Here is a 17,321-nt window from a genome sequence, read left to right as displayed (position 1 = left end):
CGTGCAGTGCCAGGAGGCTGCGCGGGACCGCACGGCAGGCCCACAGCCGGGGCCGCGCGTCACGGCCGGGGAGCGACCGCCCCGCGCCCCGGAAGCACACGTGGGAGCTGGGAAGATGGCGGCGGCACCGGGAGGCCCGGAGGGAAGCTCGGTGTGTGTGCTAGTGCTGGGCATGGCCGGCTCCGGGAAAACCACCTTCGTGCAGGTGAGGGGCGGGGCGGGGCTGCGGGGAGCTGCCGGCGGTCCCCGGGTCTGCCCAGCCGGGCCTGACACCTCCCGTGTTCCCGCAGTGCCTGGCCGCCCACCTGCACGGGCAGCGCTGCCCTCCGTACGTGATCAATCTGGACCCCGCCGTGCACGACCTGCCCTTCCCCGCCAACATCGGTGAGCGCTGGGCCCGGCCGGGCGGGGGCGGGTGGGCCCGGCCAGAGGGGCGGCGTGTGCCTGGAGTCCTCCGAGAGAGAGCAAGTGCCATCAGTAGCGGCAGAACTGGCTCCTGTCCCAGGGACCGGGGCCGGGTACGTGAGCTGTGTGGCTGGGTTGCCCTTAAGACGTTCCAAGTTCTAACACAAGAAGATGGTGGTGGTTTTTTTTGGTTGTGGGCTTTTTTTTTTTTTAGTGTTAACTTCTTTCTTGAAACAGTCTTTAACATGGGAATTTTTAGAATTAAAGGCGTTCTTCCTTCACATTTGTATGGTTTTTTACATCATCTGCTCTGATTTGATGTGTTTGGGTTCTGGAGGTTTTTTCTTTGTCAGTGATGAAAGTATTAGCAGATTTGATCCGGTTCCCTACATCCACAATAGTGGTAGCCATATATGCTACCAACTAACAGCTTTAAAGCACTTTAACAGACACAAATTTGAGGGAAAATATCTTAGTAATAGAATAGACCTTATGTTTAGCTATTCCACCGGGCATACCAATTCCTAGGTTTGTCACAATCCTATGTATTACATTTTGTGAAGTATGTCAGCCTGCCTCTCCAGAGGCTAAGAAAAGCTGCGTGGGTACGCAAGTTGTTTCACTGATGTCAGAGTAATAATTGGAATATCTGTTCCAGTGCTGGGTTTCTAGTAATGCGGATAGATAGGTGTGCTTTGTTAGCTGATGGTGACCAGTTGGGGTTTGGAAAACTGCTTATGTGTCTTTCTCCCTTAGATATCAGGGACACCGTGAAGTACAAAGAAGTCATGAAACAGTATCCTTTTTGTGTCTAAATAATGATATTTGAAATCTCAAGTTTTGTGAAAATAGTCTGTTATCTGCACACTGCGATGAATCACAGAATCACAGAATCTACCAAATTGGAAGGGACCCACAAGCATCATGGAGTCTGACTCTGGGCCCTGCACAGAACCATCTCAGGATGTGGAGGGGGTTGCAGTAATGCAGAATGTTGCATGAAGATCAAAAGGTTTTGACTATTTCTTACATGTGACATTAGGAACGTGTGTTTAACAAGATTTAATACTCCTTAGGTCATTTTCTCCTGTGCTAAAAATTATTCTGCCTAACAGTAAGTTTTTACAAATAATAGGTACTCGGCCCACATATTTTTCCTTTTTTTTTTTCTTTTTTTCTTTTTTCTTTTTTTTTTCTTTTTTGTTCCTTCAGAGAACTTGTATTGTTTATTTTTTGTGGAAGCCAGCAGCCTTTTCCCATGTTCTAACAAGACACATTTTATATGTTATTAGCAAATATGGACATTCCTATTTGCCTATTCTGACTGTAATCGAAGCACTGTTGTCTCTCTGAATCTCAGAGACATTGGAACATTGGCTCTTGTTCACAGAGGGTCGATGACTGTAGCGCAGTAACATTACACTAGAGTGACTGCACTTCCAGAGGGCTGTGGAGCTCCTTGGTATCCTAAGTAATAGCTTGTGCAGATGGAGACAAAACATAGTGCTTGGATTTGACTTACAAGTATGACTCTTAAGTTTAGTATTTTAGACAAGAATAAAGGTGGTGGGGAATAGGATTCTTGATTTTGGCTGTTGTTTGATTTGGGGTTACCAGCAAAACATCCTAAATATAAGTTTCTAATTGATATGTAGGTGCATTGTTTGTTTCACTGTGTCTGTTAACCATTACTGGAGTTTTGGTATTTCATTAAATAGTGCCTAAGGAGGGTCTGGCCTCATGTCTGGATATTGAGAGTAATGATTGATAAATCGGTGTGTACAGATGAGTCAGTGCTGGTTCTTGCACAGTTAAACCAAAAATGCCAAGGGGAAGCCATGTAGCCCCTTTTCCTTCTGTAAATGACACCTGTTTGGGTAAGAGAGAGACACTTTGTATTTGTTATGCTGCTGCATCACTTAGAAGATTTAATTTTTTATTAGGGGGTTTTGTGTCTTGCTTCAAGGTATCCAGTGTGCATTGCACATGGCCAGGTGTTGTCAGAGTTGAAAAAGAAGCCCTCTGGGGTCTGCATAACCATCTGCTTTCCTAAATGAAGCATCAGATATGGGCTAGGCCCAAATGGTGGAATAGTGACCTCTCTCAATCTCTTTGCTACAAGATTTGACCAGGTACAAGGTTGTTTCTGTGTGCTGTTCCTATGATCTGTGCTGGGTGCTTATGATGACTGTGCAGTTTTGTCTGTCTGGACTCTCAGAGGGCACTGTGTTTGGTTAGCCTTCTAATATTTCTGGGGAGTTATTCTCCTTACAGAACCCTGCATCTAACAATGCAGTCAGAATACATTAGCTTTCATTTGAGAGATTTCAGTTTTTCAGCTTTTTTTTAAAAGTAAAATTCAGCAGTCACATGTACAGAACATTCTTTAGTCTTTGTATAGGACTGTTGTTGCACTATGTTCACTATAAAGTCTTTCATATGAATGCTCTGGTTTTGAAGCAGGGAAGCTCACTTCTGGAAACAGGCTAAGTTTTCCTGATTTCAGTTTGACAATTGACAGCCCTCCTAAATTATAAAAGTAAAGCAGCTCTGGTATGGGGACTGATGTCACATACCTAGATAATCTCTTAGTGAAAAGGCAAGGAACAACTGCCGTTGTTCTACCATTTCTTTAGCCAGGTACTAGAACACAGACAAAATCAAGGTTGTCTTTGACCTGTGCAGAGTCTGAGCATTTTTCACCCTTCCTTAGTAGCTCATTCTCACACTCTGAAAAGCTTAAAGACTTTAATGTTTTGATACACACCTGCAGCTGTGCAAGTTAATGTAGTTTCTGTTATGAAATGAAGATGAAGGTTTCCTGTTGTGAGCCTAGATACCAAGTATACTTTGCTTTCTCAATCAGGTGATGAAGTTTATTGAAAAAAGACAAAATGCATCCAAGTGAGTACATTCTACCAAGTTCTACTTTTCTGGGATAAGCGTGGGAAAATCATGTGAAATTCTAAAAAGCTTCTCTCCATGTTTTTTAGTTGTTTTTTTCAGCCTTGGTAGAAGTTTTGTGTAGAAAAGGGCATAGAATTAGAACAGATAAACTAGACTTTCTTTGGATAGATCAAAGAAAAGTCTGCTGATTAGAGTTCTGCTTTTCTTGTCTTCCATTAGACTATCATTTTCTGTCACATACTGTTCAAATAGGCAGCAATTAGTTCTTCTGAAGATGCCTTCAACTCAAGATAGTACATACTTCTTAATTACAAATTTCTCACAGGAAACTTTAGGTGTGCCCATAAATCTAATCATTGTTTGGGAGAAGCTTTTCTTTCTGTAACAGAATAGTTATGTAATTTGCTATTGAATGCTGGTGGTAATCTAGTCAGAACAGGCCCATATGCTTAACTAATTTTCCCTTTTTGTTGTTTGGGGTGACTTCTTACCAGGTATGTTATTATTGACACACCAGGGCAAATTGAGGTATTCACCTGGTCAGCATCAGGAACCATCATAACTGAGGCCTTGGTAAGTGCTTTTTACATGACTGAACAGTGAAGCTGTGTGAATGACCTGGCTATTGATCAGTGTACTCCTAATTAAACTGTCTTTTACTTTGTGTTCCCAGGCTTCTTCTTTTCCTTCGGTTGTTGTCTATGTGATGGACACCTCTCGCAGTACTAACCCTATCACTTTTATGTCCAACATGCTGTATGCCTGCAGGTAGGAAAAGTTGGAAATGCAGTCCATCTGCTCTGACTGCTGTGTCTCTTTGGTAGTTATTTTGGAGGGGAATCATAGAATGATTTGGTTTGAAAGGGACCTTTAAAGGGCACCCTCTCTTCTGTGGGCAGGGATACCTTCCACTATCCCAGGTTGCTCCAAGTCCCATCCAGCCTGGCCTTGAACACTTCCAGGGATGGGGCAACCTCAGCTTCCCTGTGCAGTGTGCTCTAGTATCTCTCCACTATCATCATGAAAAATTTTGTCAGTATGTCCCTTTCAGTTTAAAACCATTATCCCTTGTCCTATCACTACAAACCTTGGTAAAAAGTCTCTCTCCATTTTTCTTATAAACCCCTTTGTTTACTGGAAAGCTGCAGTAAAACTTCCCTGAAGTCTTCTCCAGGCTGAACAGCCCCAACTCTCTGACCTGTCTCCATAGGAGAAGCCTTCTAGTTCTGTGATGGTTTTCGTGACCTCCTCTGAGCCCACTCTGACAGGTCCATATCTACTGCGGTTCCCAGAGGTGGACGCAGTGCCCCGGGTGGGATGAGAGCAGAGTACAAAGGGAGAATCATCTTCCTCACCCTGTTGCCCACACTGGCTTTGATGCAGCCCAGGGTATGGTTGGATGTGTGCTTGCGAGTGGACTTGGATGCCTCATATCCACTTAGTCTGCTGGTTTGGTTATTCTCTTAGTGGTTTTCCCATTGGAGAAGCAGAATAATTTAGGTGCCAATGGACATCTGGAGGCCATTGGGTCAAAACTTCCACTGAAAGCATTAAATAATCCATGAGACCTTTGCTTGAGGAAGGCTGGTTATATTAGCTCTAACATATTGCCTATTGCTCATAAAACCAGTTATCTAAGATGAATCAAGATAGGCTAGTTTAAGCTCCTTCTTGTAAATACAAAGTATTTTTTTTTTTAATGTTGATACTTTTAAGCAATTCTTCAAGATTTGCTTGGAGTTCAGCATAGCATGGAGCTCTTGATTTATTGTCTTCTTCTTCGTACATGAATTTATCTGTTTTCTTTGATGTCTTTCACCAGAGACTAAATACCTATGGAACCATCAACATAGCTAGAGTTGTCATAATTCATGGTAAATGTTGTTTTCAAAAAACCTCCCAAACCTTGTACCAAGGTCAAGAGCTGTATCACTGTGAAAGGAGTGTGCAAACTGTGTTTTACTACATATTGCATTTTCTGACATTAGTTTGAGCAAAAGATCATAGAATATATACAGTGAAATGAATATGTGAGCTCCTGTGTCAAAGTAATTTTGCTTTATAGATGTTCTGTGTTATGTGAATTCATTACTCAGTTCACAAATAATCTCTCAGAACCTAAGGTTTGAGTCAAATGCAGAATGCACAGAGAGTTAAAAACTGTGATCTTAGCATCATAGAAAATGGTAACCAAACTCAACTGGATGTGTAGGAGATTTTATATCTTACATCTTGGAGGAGAATATTTTGTTCAACGATTGTAAGCAGGACCTGGGGGAAAATTACATTCTATTTGGTGCAGAAGAAAATAATTATCTTTTGAAGTCAAATGTATTCAGTTTTGCACAAGTATTGTCTGCCTTATGTTTAAATTGCTTTCTATTCTAGGAAATTTTAAATTAAACTTGTATTTTGTGTCTCCCCCCAGTATCCTGTACAAGACAAAGCTACCTTTCATTGTAGTCATGAACAAAGTAAGTTAAAGCTCTGGTTTCTGTGTCCTCATGGGACATTGTTCTGTTTAGCTTCTTTGCTGTGGTGTCTTTGTCTTACCACAATAATAGATTTTTCTAGAAAAGAGAGGCTGGGAGGGAGCTGCAGGCTGATAACTGAATCTAAAAAGGGTCTTTAATCTGGTATCCAAATGAACAAGAATAATCAGGGATGGGCAATTGCACCCAAATATTCAAGTCAGAAAGTGTGCTAACAATTTGAAACATGTTTTGCAACTTAAGCCTGGATTATGGGGAAAGGTAACTCTGTAAAAAAAGGGTAAGGTCATGACACAATCTACTCTTATGTGCCCTGTTTCCCCAGAATACTTATCTTTATTATTTCCACTCAACAGCAGGCTAATGACTCACAGTGGGAATGGTGTAACACCTGCCTGTTTTGACTGTGGAGTCCCACCTGTTGTAGCAGGCAAAACTTAAAAAAGATGTTTGGTGCAGTATTTGCTAGAGAGCAGATACCTAGTCTAAGGATACACATCCAGTGTTGTGTAAGGAACTTGTAGCCTTAATGCTTTTGAGCTTAACAGCTATATCTTTAAACATAATAATTTCAGATATTAAAAGAATCCCATTAGATTTTTGGTATGAGTTACTGCTCTCCACAGGCATCCTCTGTATTTGTATCCCCAACTAAGCAAGCTTTGTGTGTGCACACATATGCCATGCCTTGACTGGGCTATTTTTCCTCACACCAACCGAGTAGGATCAGTGTCTGTTGTGCTCCAGCTCCACCCATCCGCCCAGTGACCCAAACCATGCATATATTTGGTATCTGCTTGCTTACTGAGCAAGTTCTTTTACACTGTTTTCTTTCTAACTCTAGACAGTAATATTAGAATAAGCTGTCTAGCTTTTTTTTCATGTAGAAAAAGGCATGAAGTAGGAAAACAATTCTCTCTTAAGAAAATACACTTTTTGAAAGACTAAAAGAAGTGGCACTGTGTGTGTAAGGAAAGGTAGGCCTGAGGCTTAGGATTCATAATTTTAAACTTCATTTTGATCTCGGGTTTAGCCTTTGCTAAAAAGTAAAGCCAATAGCATTGGAAGAATTTTTAACAAAATTTAGTTAAATTTAATTTTTTAAAATTGACTCTTGATAAGAATGGAAGAATTCCAGGGAACTGGGATATACGTGCAGTGACAAACCCATAGGCGTAAAGAATTTTAAGATTTGGAGAGGGAAAAAAGAGTCATTTGTAGAGGGGATTTCATTTTATTTACAGACTTTAATCAAGGTAACTCTAAGTAGTCAGGCTTTGACCCTTGGTGGATTCAATTCTGTCTCAAATCTCTTGAGTAATGCTAGGTAATAGTTTATCTTCCTCCTTCCCATTGGTGAGGGAAATGAAATATATCAGAGTTTCAGGCACCTCATATTGTGCTAAGAGTGGATATGCACGTGGCAAGATGTTTATGAAACTCTGTAATAGACTGTTTTCATATGAATCCATGTAAAATTGTGGAACCATCTCACCTGTTTGTTTCAGTTGTCTTGCACTGAGTTTAGATTATAACTTCTTTGGGCCAGAACACAGCTCACTTTCATAAAGATCCCGTGGGCTGTTACCCAGCATGGAAGTGGCCCTCGCTCCCCTGGCCCCCAGGCAATCAGGAAAGCTTGGGATCTTCAATGAGGGTTGTTCTTGTCTGGCCTCAATCATATGATCTACTATTTACACCTTAAATTTCATTGTACAGTATGCAATTTTTGGATGCCCCTTTCCAGTAAAACCATAGGAGGCTTTAGACTTTCACTTGTTTCCTTAAACAACTGTTGCTTTCCTAAATCTGGAGTAGCGGTTGTTTGTCTTCTCTTCCTGTATTCACATAGTTGATTTGATAAAAAGTGAACTTGCAAAACTTCAGACCAGAGCTGAATATTTTTAAAAGATCAACATTTCAAAAATACATTTAACATGGATTTTTTTAATTATTTGTCTACTTAACAGCCTAAGGGTAAGATTATTATTTCTGAATATTTTCCCTTCTCCTTCCAGACTGACATAATTGACCACAGCTTTGCAGTGGAATGGATGCAGGACTTTGAGACTTTTCAGGATGCCCTGAATCAAGAGACCTCCTATGTCAGTAACCTGACTCGTTCTATGAGTTTAGTGTTGGATGAATTTTACAGTTCACTGAAGGTAAATGTCTTCCTTTTTTATTACCTCTCATAAAAACCTGGAGAACAGAAAGTTCAAGGAGAATATTTTTGGTGTGTATAAATGCCCGGTAGGAGGGTGTAAGGAAGGCGAGCGGCAGACTCTGTTCACTGGTGCATGGGGAAAGGATAAGAGGCAATAGACACAAGGTGAAATACAGGAAACTATGTTTAAACAGAAGAGAAAAAAAATTAATTTTACTAATTCTGCGCTGCAACAGATGGTCCAGAGAAATTGTGGAGTCTCCATCCTTGGAGATGCTTAAAACCCTTTTGCTCAGGCGAAGTCGTGAGCAACCTGTTCTACCTAATCCTGCTTTTTGAGCAGGAGAGACTGGACTAGATGATCTCCAGAGGTATTGTCCAAGCCCCACCATTCTGTCCTTCTGTAAAGGGACTTTGCACTGCCCTTTTGAACTGTAATCTGTTGATGACCCGTGTTGAGGATTTGCTGATTTGAACATACAAGAACTGTAGTGGCTTGTCACACTGAGTGGCAGCCTGAATAATCTAATATTGAACTGTGATTAATTGTGAGGTGAAGGCTAAGATAGGCTGGTAAGAGGCAGTGTTCTTTGCTGCAGCATTTCCCATCTGAGGTAATTTTCCTTGTTCTGAAAGTGTCAAGTACAGTTGGGCAATTTACTACATAGGAAGAAGGGAAAGAATCTCAAAAACAATTAAAGGAACAAAAAAACCCTTTAGATTTGCTTGTGCAAGAAGAAGATTGTTCTTCCGCTCAACCAGGTTTTGAGAGGACAAATTAATTGTTGCTCTGAAAACACTATGCATTGGAGGCCGTTAATGATCCCATAGTCTGTGCTGAAGGTTTTAGCTGATTGTTTGTCATCAGCTTTTACTAAAGAAAAAGCAGGCCTTCTTGGCTGTGTGGATATTACAAGGACGAATTGATTCCGTTCATTTGGATAATGATAGTTTAGCCAAAAGTATTGTAAAATATTCTAAGTGTTCTATGTGGAGTGATACACAGAATTTCAAAAGGGATTGTAGTGGTCCCCTATACAGAACTTATGTACTTCCTGTTCCTTAAATGCTGATCAGGTCATAGTTATCTGCCTCTCAGAACTGTTAGAGCACTGGATGGAGAGCAGGTCATATGAAGAGGATTACAGAGTAAAAGGCAGCTTGTACTTAAGTGCAGGGAAAGTATAAATATTTATATATATTGGCACAGTGCTTAGCCTTAATGCTTAAAATCCTTTGGAGAGCTGTCTGCATATTTACTGTGTTAATGATCAGATGCAAGGCTGTGTTGGGAAAGGTCTTCCATTTGGAAGTCAGTAGTTGAGACTCTCTTGCATATGAAAAAGAGGGAGAATTTTCATTAGATGATATATGATTCTGGCTGGTAATAGTCTTAATTAAAGGTATTTTTAGATAATTGATTTAACACAAGCAGAACAAATGGCCTGAAATGTAATGATAGATAAGTTCAAATTAGAAAGTAGATGTGCATTTTGAATTATAGCAACTGATTAAATTCTCCATCTCTTGCTGTTCTGGGGACCTTTTAAACATGCTTTGGCTAAATAAAAAGTATTAAGACAATTTTGGAGCCAAAAGGTCAGTTCTTATTGTCAGTTTTGCTCTTTAATTCTAGTACACTGATACTTGCTAACCACTTATAACCCTAGATGCAGAGTGAGAACTTGGGTTGTTAACAATAAACAAGTAAACAGCAGAAAGACTTGACCTTTCTTTTGAATTGCCCTGTAGTGTTAAAAAATACCAAACAAACCTCCTTCCCCAAAGAAACCCCCCAAAATACCCCAACAACTCACCAAACAGAAAATCACCAACAACCAAAACCAGAAGTAACAAACGTGAACAGCAAGTAGAGGAAGAATTTGAAAGCAGGATGGACAGAAGCAGAAGTGTTACTGCACACTCTTAGGCCACTGTGCTGGTTAAATGGGTATTGTTAGATTTAGATTTGTTGTTATTTGTTGGTGGTGGGTTTTTTTGTGGTGTTGATTTTTTATTGTTGTTGTGGGGAATTGTTTGTTCGTTTTCATTTTGTTTTTTTTTTCTATTTTAAAAACCTGGCTCAGTTACTTTCTAGTTCTGGTGTGTTTTCTTTTACAGGTGGTTGGTGTTTCTGCAGTGCTTGGCACAGGACTGGATGAGTTTTTTATCCAGCTTTCTAAAGCTGTAGATGAATATGAGAGGTAAGGGGATAACTTTTGGTCCCTGACCCAGTGACCACTTCCTGAAGGTACTGATTCATGAGTCTGCTCCTTTGATTTGAAGGACTGTACAGTTTCCATAGCCAAGGTAGTTTAACCTTTTTAGTATCAGCATAAAAAGCAGCAGTAAAAAGGAAAATTCAGAAATGAATTTTTGTGCTGTTCCATGAAAAAGCAAAAGCTATCTGTGCCAGCAGATCTGTGAAGTAATTTTTTTCTTGTAATTCCATACCAAGGTTTGAATTGTTGCTGTTTTAATGAAGTATGTTCATTTATTTTGCATCCATTGGTTTCAGAATCCAAATATGGGGGAAAAAGTACTGTTAGTCTTTCTGATCTGTCTCTCAAACCTGAAAGCCTAGAGAAAACTTTTTTTGGGGTACAGAGAAGCCTCCAAGATGATCCTTATGTAATACTAATCATGTGTTTTTCAGACTGAATGCACTCTCTTTATTTACCTTTTCAGAGAGTATCGTCCAGAATACGAGCGCCTGAGAAAAACGCTGGTAAGTGTTTTTAGCCACTGTACACCTGAACAGTGTGTCTTGGAGTCACTTTTGTGCACACAATTGCATTTATGTTGAGAGGGTCTAACATTTCTTTTATTAGTCGTACTCATTGTGGGAAAACTCCTGTCCTGAAGGAGTCCACCATTTCCCTTTTTCCCTCTAGATGTGGTGGAGCATATCTTTACAAAAATAAAGATTTTGTAAAACGGATGTTATTCACTGTTTTAGTGCTAATATTTGAGCTAATTGTGAGAAAATGATTGGGAAATAAGATTGTGTCTTCCATTAAGATGGATAGAGAGTTCTTAAAAATAAATTTCCAGAGTGATTTGTTGAGACTATCCCTGTATCTTCCTGCACCAGTGAAGAGTACTAATTTGACTTAGTAACAAAGACTGAATTGCAGTGCCAAAATCAGTAGCTCTGCTCACCTTGAGTCCTGGCTGTCCAAATGACAGATCTCTGCAGGCACAGCTACACAGAGTTTGGCTTCTTGGCGCTGCTGAAAATGTCCTAGAATTCCATCATACTTGGAGGTTGCTTTCCATGCTTAGTCAGAAGTTCTGTGTAACCTTAGTTGAAATGTAAGACCTGCATAGTGACTTCTGCTCTCTGACTGGGGGACAGACTGCTGGGTTTGGGTGAGGTTTCTCTTCTACTCATGTTTTACATGTTCTCAAAATCCACATGTAGATCTTTATCTACAGGAGGAAGCTCAAAATAAACAAAAGAGAGAGCAGCTGGAACACTTGTGGAAGGACATGGGCAGTGTGTGTGTGCAGGGCAGCACACTGGCAGGTACATCACCAGGATGATAAAATTTACTGCAGAAGTTTTCTGAAGAGTTTGCCTTGTGAAGTAATACAGTGCTGCTTCATCCTCATAGCTGAAGTGTGAAAGCAGCTCCATGTTAGAGGAGTGGGGCTTTAGTTCCCGTGGGATTGGTCACGCTTAGGTCTTCCTGTGTCAGTCACAGGTTTGGAAAAAACCCTGCTGTGTAGCTAAAGCTAAAGTGGACCTACTGGAAATAATGAAATACTTTAGAAAAGGTGAAACAGTCAGAATATGAGAAAGCTCTGCTGTTGGCTATACGAGGCGAGTATTTGCTGATGGAGTCTCTCCTGTGTCTGGGATCCACAGGCAGCTTTCTGTCCCTTTAGAGCAGGTGTTAATTGCTGTGTTTATACGCAGATAGAAGTTGTCAGTACACCCACTTCCTTACCTTTAGCAAGCTAGTTTGTGTACAGCCGTTTCTGTTCCCTTCAAGGACCTGCTGATGCTTCTGCAATGGGTCCCTCTGAGCTAATACTAACGCGAGGAACTCTCGATGAAGAGGAAGAAGAGAGGGAGAGTGATACTGATGACATTGACCATGAAGGTAAGGGAATGAGGTCTAAAAGCTGCCTGTCTAGTCAAGAAATCCCCTCTATATTTCATTACCTGGACAGACCGTAAGGAGAGCCTAGAAAACAAGCAAACATTCAGTCACCTGACATGTCAGAATCTGTAGCAGAAGCTCAGCTGCAATGATCAGTCCAGGGATATCACTCTGTAACCTTTGTGAAAGTTCAATTGTAAATTTTCTAATCAAGTAATTAATAGGTGTATAACATACATAAACCAGAGAACTTTTTAGGCTTGGGGCATGCAGTGACCTCTGAACCTGACTGATGCACAGATGTGTTCATCATCTTTTTGGCCTTACAGTTTCTGCCCCTGGCTCTCTTCCCTTTTCCTGTGACTGTGGTCTTGGAGCAATCTTCTAAGTTCTTACAGTGTGATTTTTCTCTTACATAGCTCACAGACTTAATCTTCATTCTTTCCCTGTTCAATTGATAGGTAGGATTACCTATTTCCTTTGCCCTGTAATGTAGTTGAAGATCAAATAGACTTGCTATGTTGCTTTGGCTATCCTGATTCTAGCTTTTTTTCAGTAACACAAGTAGAACAAGTACTGCAATAGTGCTGAACTGTCGTTTTTTTCCCCCAGTGACTGAGGAGAGTCATGAAGAACCAGCCTTCAGAAACTTTATGCAGGACATGCGGATGAAATGCCAGAGGAGAAGCAACCCGAATGAATGAGACCTTCAGAAACAGAAGGTTTGGAATCACTTGTGATGGAGTTTAAACTGAAGGAACAGCATAAAGAAACTTGCATGGAACCATGCATGAGGATTTTCATCTGTGAACAACTTCCTCTGATAGTCCTCTGATAGCCGACTGCACGTTTGGCCATCTGCCACTGTGGCTTCCTGAAGCTGAAGGAACCAGATAGCAGTTCCTTTTCCTGCAAATTCTTCAGATCTATCTGTTTAGAGCTTAGATTTTGAGCTCTGACAGCATTAGCATCCAGAGTACTTGCTGGTCCCCAGTGGCACCTTCTGTTCACCGAGTGCAGTCAGGCATCTGCTGCAGCCAGGGCACAACTTGATCGATCTACTGTTTGATGTTTTGGTTTTCATTAAATATATTTTATGTACTAACAATTGCGTGATGGTTAATAGAAGGAGATTTCATGTCACCATTCTAAGGTGAGACTTTTCCCCTGTGCTTGCAGCCTATCCATATGGATGCACAGCAAATGCATCTTAATTATATTCCAATCCTGCAGCTTACGTGGTGAAAACAGGGAGGTCCCTTTGCCCACATAGCCTTTCTCTTGCCCCTCTCCAGCCTGAGGCCACTCCTCTGCTCACTCACTCTGGCCTTGCTGTCCTACAGGATGCCTCTTCTATCTTCTCCAAAGGCTACTGCCAAGGAAAGAGGACACAGAGGAACTGGGATGGGACTGGGGACGCTGGGAAAGGGACTGCAGGGACCGGGATAGGTCTGGGGAGGGCCTTTGGAGGGACCGAGGAGGGAGTGCGAGGGGACTGTGACTGGATAGGGGAGGGGACTGGCGAGTGGGACTGGAATGCACTGGGAAAAGGACTGGGATGGCCCTGGAGGAGGGACTGAGGGCACTGGCATGGGGGGTCTGGGGCACGGGGGAGGAAACTGGGATGGGACTGAGGGCTGGGACTGGGAAAGGGACTGCAGGGTCTGGAATAGGACTGGGGAGGACCTGGGGAAGTATTGGAGACGTACTGCAAAGAGACGGTGATGGGACTGGAGAGTGGGCCTGATACGAGACTGGGATGTTGATTAACCAATTAACTAGGGAACTAAATAACTGAGTAAATTAGTAAGTAACCGATGAATTAACCAATTAAAGCAATGAAGCAACTAAGTAATTACCTAATTAATTACCTAACAACTGCTCCATAGGGCAGCAACTAATCAATTGCAGGTGGCCCACACCCCCTTCCGCTCTGCAGTACTAATTAGGAACCTATTAATTAGTCTTTATTTAACTAATAATTTTTTCACCTGCCCACAACAAACCCCAACTGTACACAGATCCACTAGAAAATGACAATTGTGCAACCAAACAATTAATTAATGACATTTTCCAATAATTGATTGTTTTTCACTCATCAATTAAATGACAAATGAATTTTTTTCCACTAATGAAGTAATTAACCTTGCTTACCCAATTAACAAATGAGGGTTTTTTTCCCCCCAGTAATTATGGAATTACTTTTTGTCAAACAGCACTACCACCTAGTGACCAAACATAGGAACGGCAGGAAAATTTTGGGGTGAACACTGCCACCTACCGACAAAATGGGAGACCTACAACACAAAAAACAACGGGCGCCAGTGCACCTAGCAAACAAAACCAACTGCAAAGGAAAAATCAGTGAAAGCCCACCACCTTGTGGACAACCAGAGAACTACACCAACAATGACAAATAACTAATTACTAAGCAATTATATGGAAATTAATTACCTAGATAACTAGCCAAGCAATAAAATAAGTATCCAATTCTGTACTTGACCGATTATCCAGTTACATCATTAACCAATTAACCAATGAAGTCCTTAACCAATTAACCAAATAAGCAATTAACCATCTAACCAATCAGGTATTTAACCAATTAGCCAATTAAGAAATTAACTGATTGACCCATTAACTAATAAACTAAATAAGTAAATAACAAATTAACCTACTATTTAACCAGTTGAAGCAATGAAGCAACAAGGTAATTGCCTAATTAATTACCTAATTACTGCTCCACATTTCAGCAACTAATCAATTGCAGATGACCCACACCCCATTCCACTCTGCAGTACTACTTAATAACGCATTAATTAGTCATCAATTACCTAATTAAGTCTTTGTACCTGCCCCCAACAAATCCCATCTGTACACAGATTATTTAGTTATTTAATTACCTAATTAATTAAAGGTTAGGGTTTTGATTAGGCTTAGGCTTTAGGCTTAGGGTTGTGTTACAGTTAGGCTTAGCCTCTGCTTTATGCTTAGGTTTAGGTGAGAAGTAGCACGCATACTTCTGGCTCCGGCCCGCCCACTTCCGGCTCTGGGAACCATGCTTTCTGCTGGCTGGCACCACTTCCGGTTGGAAACAAAGCAGGTTTTATGCCCCCTGGGGCCACATCCGGCTCCGGGCGCCATGCTTTCTGCTGGCTGGCACCAGTTCCGGTTGGAAAAAACCCAGGTTTTTGGACCCCTGGGGCCTCTTCTGGGTATGGGGGGGTGGCGGGGGTTACTTCCAGTTCGAGCGCACCTACTTCTGGCTCCGAGCGCCATGCTTTCTGCCAACTGGCACCACTACCGGTTGGAAAAAACCCAGGTTTTTGGCCTCCTGGGGCCACTTCTGGGTATGGGGGGGCGGCGGGGGCCACTTCCGGTTTGGGCCCGCATACTTCCAGCTCTGGCCCGCCCACTTCTGGCTCTGGGCGCCATGCTTTCTGCTGGCTGGCACCACTTCCGGTTGGAAACAAAGCAGGTTTTATGCCCCTTGGAACCACTTCTGGGTATGAGGGGGCGGCGGTGGCCACTTCCGGTTCAGGCCCGCCCACTTCCGGCTCCGGCCCGCCCACTTCCGGCTCCGGGCGCCATGCTTTCTGCCGGCTGGCACCACTTCCGGTTGGAAAAACCCCAGGTTTTTGGCCCCCTGGGGTCACTTCCGGGTATGGAGGGGCGGCGGGGGCCACTTGCGGTTCGGGCCCGCCCACTTTTGGCTCCGGCCTGCCCACTTCTGGCTCCGGGCGCCATGCTTTCTACCGGCTGGCACCACTTCTGGTTGGAAACCAAGCAGGTGTTTGGCCCCCTGGGGCAACTTCCGGGTATGAGGGGGCCGCGGGGGCCACTTCCGGTTTGGGTCCGCCCACTGGGGTTCCGGCTTCTGCCCGCCTATTTCCGGCTCCGGGCGCCATGCTTTCTGCCGGCTGGCACCACTTCCGGTTGGAAAAACCCCAGGTTTTTGCCCCCCCGAGGCCACTTCGGGGTATGGGGGGGCGGCGGGGGTCACTTCCGGTTCGGACCCGCCCACTTCCGGCTCTGCCCCGACCATTTCAAACGCTGGGCGCCATGCTTTCTGCCGGCTGGCACCACTTCCGGTTGGAAACCAATGCGGTTTTTGACCCCCTGGGGCCACTTCCTAGTATGGGGGGGCGGCGGGGGCCACTTCCGGTTCAGTCCCGCCCACTCCTGGCTCCAGCCCGCCCACTTCTGGCTCTGGGCGCCATACTTTCTGCCGGCTGGCACCACTTCCGGTTGGAAACCAAGCAGGTTTTTGGCCCCCTGGGGCCACTTCCGGGTATGGGGGGGCATCGGGGGCCACTTCCGGTTCGGGCCCGCCCACTGGGGCTCCGACCCGCCCACTTCCGGCTCCGGGCGCCATGCTTTCTGCCGGCTGGCACCACTTCCGGTTGGAAACAAAGCAGGTTTTTGGCTTCCTGGGGCCACTTCCGGGTATGCGGGGGCTGCGGTGACCACTTCCGGTTCGGGCCCGCCCACTTCCGACTCCGGGCGCCATGCTTTCTACTGGCTGGCAATACTTCTTCGCGTGTTGGAGCCACACTCGTGACGTCGCGTGTTCTTAGCGTGTTGGACCCACACGTGTGACGTTGCGTGTTCTTAGCGTGTTGGGTCCACACGCGTGACATCGCGTGTTCTTAGCGTGTTCGAGGCACACTTGTGACGTCACGTGTTCTTAGCATGTTATGCGCACACGCGTAATGTCGCATGTTCTTAGCGTGTTGGACCCACACGTGTGATGTTGCGTGTTCTTAGCGTGTTGGGTCCACACGCGTGACGTCGCGTGTTCTTAGCGTGTTATGTCCACAAGTGTGACGTTGCGTCTTCTTAGCGTGTTAATTCAAATGCGTGACATCACGTGTTCTTAGCGTGTTGGACCCAAATGCGTGACGTCGCGTGTTCTTAGCATGTTAAAGCCACAGGCATGATGTCTCGTGTTCTTAGCGTGTTGAGCTCACACGCGTGACGTCGCGTGTTCCTAGCATGTTTGAACCACACGCGTGACATTGCGTGTTCATAGTGTATTAGAGCCACACACGTGACGTCGCGTGTTCTTAACGTGTTGGAATCACACATGTGATGTCGCATGTTCTTAGCGTGTTTCAGCCACATGCGTGACGACACGTGCTCGTAGCCTGTTGGACTCACACGCGTGACGCCGCGTGTTCTCAGCGTGTTTGAACCACCCGCGTGACGTCGGTTGTTCTTTGCGTGTCTCAGTTACACGCGTGA

The 17,321-nt window shown here is 43.6% G+C and overlaps 1 protein-coding gene across 2 annotated transcripts; it reads left to right on the top strand.

The window, feature by feature from the left end:
- The first annotated feature begins 39 nt into the window (after nucleotides 1-39).
- On the top strand, nucleotides 40-13,188 carry GPN1 (GPN-loop GTPase 1). Of its 2 annotated transcripts, none has more exons than XR_007630754.1 (14): nucleotides 40-205; nucleotides 291-384; nucleotides 1,162-1,201; nucleotides 2,471-2,537; nucleotides 3,272-3,309; nucleotides 3,807-3,885; nucleotides 3,986-4,080; nucleotides 5,741-5,786; nucleotides 7,823-7,969; nucleotides 10,093-10,175; nucleotides 10,660-10,699; nucleotides 11,396-11,500; nucleotides 11,970-12,080; nucleotides 12,693-13,188. XR_007630754.1 is itself a non-coding variant. In XM_050330890.1 (14 exons), exons 1-14 carry the CDS (start codon nucleotides 116-118, stop codon nucleotides 12,782-12,784), a joined length of 1,113 nt encoding a protein of 370 aa, XP_050186847.1. In that variant the 5' UTR covers nucleotides 40-115; the 3' UTR covers nucleotides 12,785-13,188. The 2 variants fall into 2 exon arrangements, 1 of the variants encoding a protein (XP_050186847.1); XM_050330890.1 differs by having other exon boundaries at nucleotides 11,410-11,500.
- Nucleotides 13,189-17,321: the final 4,133 nt, after the last annotated feature.

Source organism: Myiozetetes cayanensis, unplaced genomic scaffold, assembly GCF_022539395.1.
Source record: "Myiozetetes cayanensis isolate MyiCay16 unplaced genomic scaffold, myiCay2020 scf45, whole genome shotgun sequence".
In the NCBI taxonomy this organism is placed as follows: domain Eukaryota; kingdom Metazoa; phylum Chordata; class Aves; order Passeriformes; family Tyrannidae; genus Myiozetetes; species Myiozetetes cayanensis.
Note: the sequence above shows the minus strand (reverse complement) of the source record. Positions and strands in the feature narration are given on the sequence as shown.